We start from the raw sequence: 10,327 nt of genomic DNA on the forward strand, positions 1-10,327 counted from the left end.
AAATGTTTATTTTACATTTTATGTGGTCTCACTGAAATATAATATGTATTATACGCTTGAAAAAAATTATGTTTTAGTGATCAACATTTAATAATATAGAAATACGATTGAACAATTAACACGGAACGTAACATATAAATTAAAATCTATTCAAGATAATGATTTTTAAATAACACGTTATTAAGTTATAATCGAGCATCGTCATTAATCATTATAAGCATAAATCATTTTTTTTCAGTTAAACACGGCCAACACAGACGTGCTCTCGAACTCAGTTTTATTCTCAATCCACGAGTTGATTCAAAAATATGTTGGTGATCCGTTGCAGTAAAAAAAATGGTAAGAAAATGATCACTATTTTAAAGTTTAAATAGTTTAGCATTAATTAAATAGGTACGGACGAAGGTATGCACAATAACGAATCTTACGATGTAATACAATTATTCTTATTAAGTTGTCCAATATTGATCCACAATACAAATACAATTTATAAGAATAAAAGTAATAGAGGAAGTCACTCTGCTGTATAGTTGTTGTAGATGCCTAGTGTGCCTTGCCTTTGAGTTAGGTACTGTAACGAATAGTTAAATTTGAATCAAATAACTAATAATTTTATAAGATGAAAAACTATTCCGAGCGAAGATTTTTTGTCAGTCTATATATGTTATTTTCAAATGATATTATATATTGATATTATTTATTAATTATTTGATTGGTGTAGATTGACTAAATATTGCCAAAACCAAATTGCACTTATATTATTTATATTATATACCTACTAATATTATTATACTATTACAAGCTGTTATTATAGTTATCAGGTCGTTAATTACTCTTTAAGAAATTGAAATTTACAGGAAGTCAGGGCACATTTCATTCTTATATATTATCAGATACAATTACGATGTTTAAAATAAAAGGTACCTAATACCTATATAGGTATATAGTGATTCATTAAAAGTAACCCGAGGATTATACCTCAACGTAGGTACAGTATTAGAAGTTAGGACCATTGCACTTCATTTTATTTATCAATGGATAGGCTTATATTGTCTTGTAAATAGAAAATAACTCAAATTTAAAACTACAAAATAGTTTTTCAAATTTTCATGATTTTAACGAACTTGTCAATATTTAAAATTTAATAAAGTGTAAACAAAAATGTTATACAATATTATATATTTTAAATATTGTTAGACTGGTATAATAACAGCTTAAAGTATTTTTATCAAGATTAAAAATATTCTATGTTATGATTTTATGAATATATAATATATTCTTAAATTATAAACATTACAGCCTATACAATGCTTAATATTTGTTCAAATATTTTGAAAACTGCATTGTAAATTTCACAGAAAATCATAATTTATATTATTATTATTATTATTAAAGTAATATTGGAATGTCTTGTATTTTTATTATTAATATTTTTTGATTATCAACAAAATTACAAGAATTATTAAGTTACAAGAAAATAGTTAAAATCAATTGAGTAAAGAATTATTTTGATGTTTTAACGTCTATTTTGTAAAATTTCGTCAAAATTTTAACTTTAAACGCTTATAGAATATAACATTAAGACCATATATTTTTATGTTTTTAAATTTCTATAATTCAAATTTGTTGGGTACCTCGTATAAAAGTTTCAAGACTTTTGACCAAGGACATAGATAGGCTATCAAGTGAGTTTCTACTTAAAAGTATTTTTCTACCTACACCCATTCTAATGATACTAAACATGGGTTGGATTGGTATTTTATTTGTTTTTATTAAACGATTTATGTACTTCATTGTTTATTATTAAGAGTTGAAAGATAAATTAAGGTGTAAGTTTATTTAGTTAATTGGGGGGGGGGGGACTATAATTTATTGTTCATCGATTTACTCTGTAGTCGCAGTTTTTAATGTGTGTATCATAATGCACAATAGGTAAACAACGTCGGACTCGGATGTTGATGCCACCGATCGTCGTATTAATCTGACTGCATACAGATATTCACCGATACATTTTTTCAAACCGATTTATCGAATCAAGACACATAATGTCATCAAATATCGACATCAACGTCAAAAATGATACCAACGCGTTTTCAGAGAGTATCGATTATAAGTCCAGCTATACGGTGAGCTTTATTAGGTAGTTATATTAAAATAACTCCATAATAAGGTTGGTAGACTTATCAATAATTATATGTGTGTAGTGCGGTCGAGTAACTACCAAACCACCTGACATAAAACGTGTCATTTGATCGTGTAACTCGTCATTATATTTGGGTGCTCCGTATGATGTAGTCATTGTAGTCGTGCAGTATATAATACTATATATTAGTTATTAATAACACAGTACATGGCTAGTAATTTTTGTATTTTTTGTAATAATTGTTAAATAATTGTATTATTATAATACGTCTGTTCGAACCGTCTTCATTGGCCGAAGGTCACGACTCACGACAGTATTACTTATAAAGTTCCAATAAACCACAATAATTGTTTACACGCAGGTGCAGTGCAAATAGAAAAGGAACACAGCTGAAGTTTGGTCGCTCCGAAAAAAATGAATAATATGATACCAGCTACAGTTTTGCTCGCTGTTATAGCAGCGACCGTCTTAAAGGATTGCGATGCTGTGAGTATTGTCTTTTTTTATCTTTAAATTTACCTCACCAAGGTAAACTAGGTTTTTCGATATTTTTAAGAATATTTAATCAGAATACGGGGATCATCGTTGAAAAATATTTATTTATTTTGTCATAAATAACAATAAATTATTATGCAAACTATATTAATATTAAATTATATACCTACAATTTTGAAATTTTTCACCATCACACATTTTCTGCACTGTTTCGAATAATTAAACGTTGTCAATCTGATATTTAATAATATAATAATTATATAGTATTCAGCATGATATTTTATTTATTTAAATTTGTTGCTAACAATTTATTTTACGATAGGGTTCTTGATGGTCGTATTTGAACGAAACTATTGCGCAAACGGCTGAATCTTTATCTTCGAAAATATTATGTTACATAGGGTGTGTGTCATCGATTTTTTATCTTAATTTTACTGTTTGATATAATTCATAATTATGGTTTTTAATTTTTATTTTCAAAATTTATTATATTATACTTCTGGAACCGAACCATAGGACCACTCTTTATATAAAAAGGAAAAACCCCGTTTGCTTGATTGACCACTCCAACCTTGCTTTACCTATATAATAACTTACTATACGGTATAATAATTATTATTACCTATAATAACTCCTGAATAAATTAGCAATGATTTGGTACAACATTCAAGTGTTTGATTTTATGATGATTCTAAGAAATAATTCAAATAAACGTTAACAATACTAGAGCTTTGTTCGGACATGGACCGGAAAAAACAATTTCGCATTTTGTGTATTCGTTAAAATAATAATACCTACCTATATATCGTACGACCAAATGTAAAACTGTCGCTCTATTTCGTGCGCCTGATTGTGATCGTTATTATTATTATTCACTAGGTAGTAAAATTATCGACTAGAAGATAGGAATTTAAATTTACAATATTCGTATATTGATAACGTTAATGCATGTATACAGAGTCTATTGTAGTTATATTATACTTTTGTACCACAAACAAATATATTAATAATACGAGTATAAATCGTTATAACTCTTATAGTATAAATATAATATAATTTAATATATTAATAATAATATTGTACCTAAATTTTTTTTCAAAATCTCAACTCATATAGTACTTGAGTGAAGCGGCCATTAAAAAAACACAACAGATGTTGAAAACCGTATGCTCCAAGAAACATTCAGTCGAAGAGGGTAAAACATATTTATTACATAATATTTAAAATGAGCATTTTAATTTATCCAAACTGATATTATGTTACATGTAATGGTTAATAAATCTCAGACGTATTTACTGACATCAAGAAAGGAATATTTCCGGAGAACAACAACAACATAAAAGTAACGACATTTTTAATTTCTCTAACAATTATTAAACGTACTTAAAGTCACATAGAACGACTCGTAACTCATTAATTTAAAATTCAAATGCATTTCAAATAGTGATAATTGTAATAATAATATAATGATGATTATTGTTTTAGTGTTACTTTGCCTGTAATTTCAAAACTATGCAAATGGTAAGTACCTATTTACTATAATATTATATATTAAGTGTGTAATATAAGAAATAAGTATAGGTATCTACCTATTATAATATAGGCAATATACATTATATTTGTATGTACCAATAATAGTTATAATTATGACAGGATTTTCTATTCAAAAACTATTAGGTATAATGCTTTGGTATTATAGTGCTTTTGTTATCGTCATTATACATAATATTAATTAATAGTCAGTGCATCGATTAGTACACACATTTTTTTTAAGAGCATGCCTACGATAATATTTTTAAGGGGTTTGATGTAGGCAATATTTACAAGACATTACGAAACATTAAGATTCATAATATTATATCATACATCCTATATGTACACATTTACTATATTTTGTATTTGTAAATATCATATTTCAAGTGATCTCCAAGATTTTTCTGTAGGTATTATTTTCGACTATTGCGTAATTATGAAATTATATAGTCAGTAAAAACACACTAATCAGATGGGTCAAAGAACGATCCAGAATGAATTTAGAACAAAAACATTTTGATTGACTAGGTATAGAAATATTGTCGATAACCATGAGCAATATTATCTATCGATTGAGCGGATTGACACAATTATTATGAATTGTTTATTTCATTTCTGGAACAGCAGATATTTAAGTTAGAAGTATTGCATTATTATAAAATTAATTTAAACAACTAAAACTTTTTAAAAATTGAATATTATGAAAAGAGAATAAATATCATATGTGATGCCCTTGATAAATTTAAACTTATTATATATTATATTATTATTTATTCTAAAATCACACACAATATTTTCATTTGAAACAATAAAACGGTTTTTAGACATTCTGTTTTGATGTACAAAAACCAGTACGCTGACATACCCTTATACAATATGACTGTAATTGTTAATTTATTTTAATTGAATTACAACTGATTATTATAAATTCAATTGGGACAATGTTTACCTACCTATTTTATACATAATATTTTACTATAATAGTACGTATTGTTATCTACAGACATTGTCAACACTGAATAGCTCTATGTGGATTTTGTAAACATCATTTATTTTATTAACAAAATGCATCGGTAAACAAATAAACAATCGTTTGTTTTTTTTTTAGTATACCTTCTTACTTTTCAATATAGATTAGAATAATTTTAATTTCAATAACATTTGATTATTTTGTCACATAATATACAAACAAAACACCTATGTATTAATATACTTTTTTAGTATAGATTCACATGTGCACGTGGACCGTGGTCCGGGTTTTTTTATTATTTGTTTGATTTCCGTTTCATTATTATTGAACGTTTCTATCTATTATTTATAAATTAAAATATTTGAATCATATAAATAAGAATCGTTTAATCATATTATAATTAGATTAGAAAACGTCATACCTTACGTTCTGTGATGACAATAGATTTCATTCCAATAACTGTCAGAGTAGGTACTGACATTAAATACCAAAAACATAATATTACAGTAAAATGTATTGTTAAAATACTTTTTGCATGAAGTTTTCGTGAATCTTAAATTATTATAAAATACTTAATGTAATATTAATTATTATCTTTAAGTTTAATTTATATTATCATTATTATACTAAAATAAAATAAAAGTTATGATAATTAGTAATTACCTAATTTAAATAGATAATTAGATAATGTTTTTTTTAAAATTTATTTTCCCTGTTCCCCAGTTAAGTGTTACTAATGTGTGTTTTTTTTTCAAAATGTGCATTTATTCCGTCAACACATGTACTAATAAATTATAAATTATAATAATCATAATATTTGAAATTTTGAAAGTTATAATATAACAGGACATGAATGACACGAACAATAAGTTAAGAACTTACCTTACGATTACAATTTAAAACATAATTATATTTTATGGTTAGATTTTTAGATAGAGCAACATTATACATATTAGGTATATATCGTGTATAGATTCTTCACAAAACAAAGTATAAATATTTAATTCAAAATATATTACATTTAATGTAGCATTCAGTCGTTTCAAGTCGAAAAACGAATGGACTTTGGCGTTGTAGTTTTAATTAATTTATTTTTTATAATATTTATGATTTACACTAGGTATAATAAAAGTCGCTATCTGCGATGCTATTAAATGATAGATATAACATTCTCGTGCTTGTGTTTTGAATTCGTGGACTAAAAAAATTCCATTACAATATAATATACAGAGTGATTTACCCTATTTTGTTCTTTTAATAATAGATTAATTCAAATTCTAAATTTTGGATTTTGCGATTATAATAATGAAGGACTATATATTTTTTTTAAACGGTTTTATATTATCGATGGCTGATGTGTGAGTGATGATGAGGCAATAGTAACTTATTTTTAAAAATATTAATAATAATAAAAAATTTTAAAAATATCTATTTTCATTTTTCACTGTGGGTAACTGTATTAATAACTAGTAAACTATAGTACATATTAGTACTCGTTTGAATTTTGATTTAGATACCTCAACATTTACAAAAAAAAACAGCTACAGCTTAACAATTTATAGAATATTCCTTAAATGATATATAAAATCCAAGTATTTGAAAATATGCACTTAAAAATGTATATTGCAAAAACAGTACATGATTGCGGTGACTTATCCCATATGCATTTAATTAGCTTCACTAAATACGATATTGTAATTTCATATAAGTGTCAAAATCATTGATATTCTTTAATACAAGGTTACGATAAATATAATAACAATAACACCACTTGTAAATACTTTTAGATCAATCAAAAAGGAACCCTCGACAAAAAATTATTCAAAGACAAGATGTCGATGATGGCACCACCGAACATATACAACATTTTATTACCAGCTATTGAACAGTGCATTGGAATAGGTAATCGTATTATATTATAAAACAACTCGTCGTACTAAGCCAAAACCCTTTAACCAACATTTTTTATCAAAAAAAACTTTTACACTTAATATTTTAGAGCAATTCATTATGAATTTTATATCCAATCCTCTCTAGGATCTCACAACTAAATCAGGAGTTATCACACTGTGAGTACACAGCAATCACACAGTGTTAAGCATGAAATACTTTACAAAAACAATTATTCTGCAAAATTATGAAAAATACAGATAGGTACCTACTGTGTTTTGGCGATGTACAACTGAACTGTTTGCCTATCTACTTATCATTATTATTTCTGTTGATTGACCGTTAGTTTTTACACACATTTGCTTGATTTTAGATAAAGGCGAAGAACTTTGTCAGTCTTCGTACAACTTCATTAAGTGTGCACACCGCGTGGATCCAAAAGTGAGTAAATAATAATGTTATAATTGATAAACAAACAATACATTTGTTTACTGATGACACACTATTAGCATAATATAATATTATTTTGATGTTTTATTATCATTATCGGCAGCTTATATGATTATGAAAACTAAATTTAATAATATATTGCTCATAAAAATATAATACAATGACTGAACAATATTATTGTAACTCTATAGTTGATTGTTAGATTGTGATAAAAAAGGTATATAGGTATATGTGAATAAAATTGTGACAATTTAAAACTTATTTGCCTCAATATACTTTTAGATGAATGTAATGATTTTATTTACTAACATTCAGCTTTAAAGTAGGAAATGTTTTTGACCGATGCCCATAATATTTTATTATTGTGATTAATTACGTACCAATTGTTAATACAAATATCAAACAATGAAGTTTACAGTGAGTTAAAAATAAAAATAAAATTATGAATAATTTAGATTATTTGTTGAAAATACATTCTATTATCTTCATTCTTATTAACACTATATAGCTGTAGCCTGTAATGTTATAGGAAATTACACGTTTGTTAAAAAGTTAAAAAAAAATAATAACTTAGATTTCACTTTTTAACTTTTAAACAATTTAATTATGCTACCAGCAATAACTTTATTTTTTCTGATAAAATTACATCCTTGTCCATGATCGTGTTTTGAATGATGCCGATAAATAATACATTGATTTTGAAAACAACCTGTGGGAATTAAACCTACTGTGATTTAAAAAAAAATAATTCTCATAATATTATTATTGATTAATTATATAATTTAAGTACAATGGTCGAATCAACTTAATTGACACTGACAATTTCAAAATACCTAGTTGGCGACTGTTTTTAAATAATTGTAAATCTCGGTTAATTTTTGGGTTTATTAATCACGGAAATATAGTTTTCAATGCAGTATTATGAAATAATTTATTCGCAGTGGCAGTTGTATGATTAAAAGTCAATCATCGTCCAATTGTTCTTCGCAATCGTTCGTTATTATTACTACTCATTAGTTTATACCAAGTACTAATTTGTTCAACAATTTTTTTTTAGAATCCAAAACAAATTGAAACAACTTTATTAATTTTATTATCGAGCCATATAGTATTGATTATTATACTAAAAGCTGATAAAAAAAATTAAAAAATAATGATGAAAGATTATTAATAATATTATATACACCATTCTACACGTGTAACAATATTTTGCAACAGATATTTTTGATTCCGAAAAATCAATACTTTTATAGTTTTAACCCACCATGGTAGTATAATATTCATTTGTATTCGAACAAAATCCAGACAACTTTCTTGAAACACAATATTACACGTAATAGGTATGCAGAAATTAGTAGGAGAAAAAAATCTACATATTACATTACTGGATATATAGATATTATGGATTCTTTATGTCTGGTATGCTGGACGACATTCGATTATGATGTCAGGTAGAGATTTCTCTACTATTTTAGTTTTTTTTCGTTGATACCTTTGGACCTAACTTTGATTATTATAATTGTGCACGACTTGGGTTGATGACAGTTGCCACACTTTGAGCCGTTAACATCAACACTTAGGCCAATCAGGCATAGTGCGCCGTCGAAAGCCGTAAAATATTGCGCTCATGAGACTTTCGCTGAAATTATTATGACCTTTTGTACTTAAGTTTTCGACATTAAACTGTTGCACGTGCGATATCGATATAATCAAAAATTATTAATTTTAATGTGTGCCTATAATTAATAGGTATCTTAAATATTGTGAAAAACGGACGGTGGCCTACGCTAGGTAATTTTTATGTATACCGTATTGATAACATATCTATTGCCATTTATCGTTTAATCAATTTCTGAGTTTTTTTTGTATTTTTAAGGAATATCCAGATAAAACTCATGGGTATTTTTTTTTTTTAAAGTATCGTCTAAAACAAAATCTAAATTTGAAGTTAATTCGGCTTGATTTTGAGCTATTAAACTTAATGGGCTAATGCAAGTAGTTGTCTTTGATAACGGTTTTACATGAAATATAAAATAAAATATTATTTATATTACTAGTTTCTACTTATTACACTCTAACAATTTTTACAATAATTATAAAACGGTAATATAGGCAGGCATACAAATATTATTTACTGCTATAGTTTTAAAATCATCAAATCAATTTAAACCTTTTATCAGTGACTATCTTTTTTAATACACAGAGTTTAAAAATTAAAAACAACTCATACGAATTTTCAATTGTATGCTTCAACAACTTAAAGAAAAATATCAGTATAGATAATGTTGTGGTCATTATGATACAGTTCTAAAAATCCTAATTTGAAACAATGGGGGTCAGTATACTTTATGAAGTATACTTTATATACTGTTTAAAATGATTTTGTAACCTACGCTCGATCTCGACATCTCGTCGACTTGCCTCATCCAACGTGCATAGTAATATGTTAACTAGTATTTCCGTGTTAACTTGTATATGTTTTATTTGTTTTCAGAGTTTAGAGTATCTACCACTATAGACGTCGTCACCTTCAGTCAGCAGCTGATAGATCCTGGGTACAAAGGAACATTTTGATTTATCGTCTGAAGTGTATTTTTAATATAATAATTGTTGAACATTTTGTGTGTATTAAAAATTCAATTGCACGTTACAATTTATTATCATGCTTTTTTTCATTTACAACAATTTATTATTAACAGACTTACAGACGGTACAGACCGTACAGTCGGTACATCGTAGATTTTTTTCATTCCCTCCAATATAATATATCAATTATGCAGTATTATATTTGGTCAGCATTCACAGACGAAACGAATGACCCGTAGATAGCTTATTGTTAACCTTTG

At 26.3% G+C, this 10,327-nt stretch overlaps 1 protein-coding gene across 2 annotated transcripts; it reads left to right on the top strand.

The window, feature by feature from the left end:
- Positions 1-210: 210 nt before the first annotated feature.
- Positions 211-10,138, top strand: LOC111030022 (general odorant-binding protein 72-like). Of its 2 annotated transcripts, XM_022309326.1 has the most exons (9): positions 220-339; positions 1,933-2,126; positions 2,505-2,629; positions 3,755-3,833; positions 3,925-3,980; positions 4,124-4,159; positions 6,929-7,043; positions 7,405-7,472; positions 9,976-10,138. In XM_022309326.1, exons 3-9 carry the CDS (start codon positions 2,558-2,560, stop codon positions 9,997-9,999), a joined length of 450 nt encoding a protein of 149 aa, XP_022165018.1. In that variant the 5' UTR covers positions 220-339; positions 1,933-2,126; positions 2,505-2,557; the 3' UTR covers positions 10,000-10,138. The 2 variants fall into 2 exon arrangements, with proteins under 2 accessions (XP_022165017.1, XP_022165018.1); XM_022309325.1 differs by lacking the exon at positions 1,933-2,126 and having other exon boundaries at positions 211-339.
- The last annotated feature ends 189 nt before the right edge of the window (positions 10,139-10,327 follow it).

Source organism: Myzus persicae, unplaced genomic scaffold, assembly GCF_001856785.1.
Source record: "Myzus persicae strain clone G006 unplaced genomic scaffold, MPER_G0061.0, whole genome shotgun sequence".
Taxonomy (NCBI): Eukaryota; Metazoa; Arthropoda; class Insecta; order Hemiptera; family Aphididae; genus Myzus; species Myzus persicae.

Coding starts and splice junctions, on each gene's coding strand:
- LOC111030022 (XM_022309325.1), top strand. CDS start 2,558: ATGAATAATATGATACCAGCTACAGTTTTGCTCGCTGTTATAGCAGCG. Junction 2,630..3,754: donor TCTTAAAGGATTGCGATGCT/GTGAGTATTGTC, acceptor CAACTCATATAG/TACTTGAGTGAAGCGGCCAT. Junction 7,044..7,404: donor TGAACAGTGCATTGGAATAG/GTAATCGTATTA, acceptor GCTTGATTTTAG/ATAAAGGCGAAGAACTTTGT.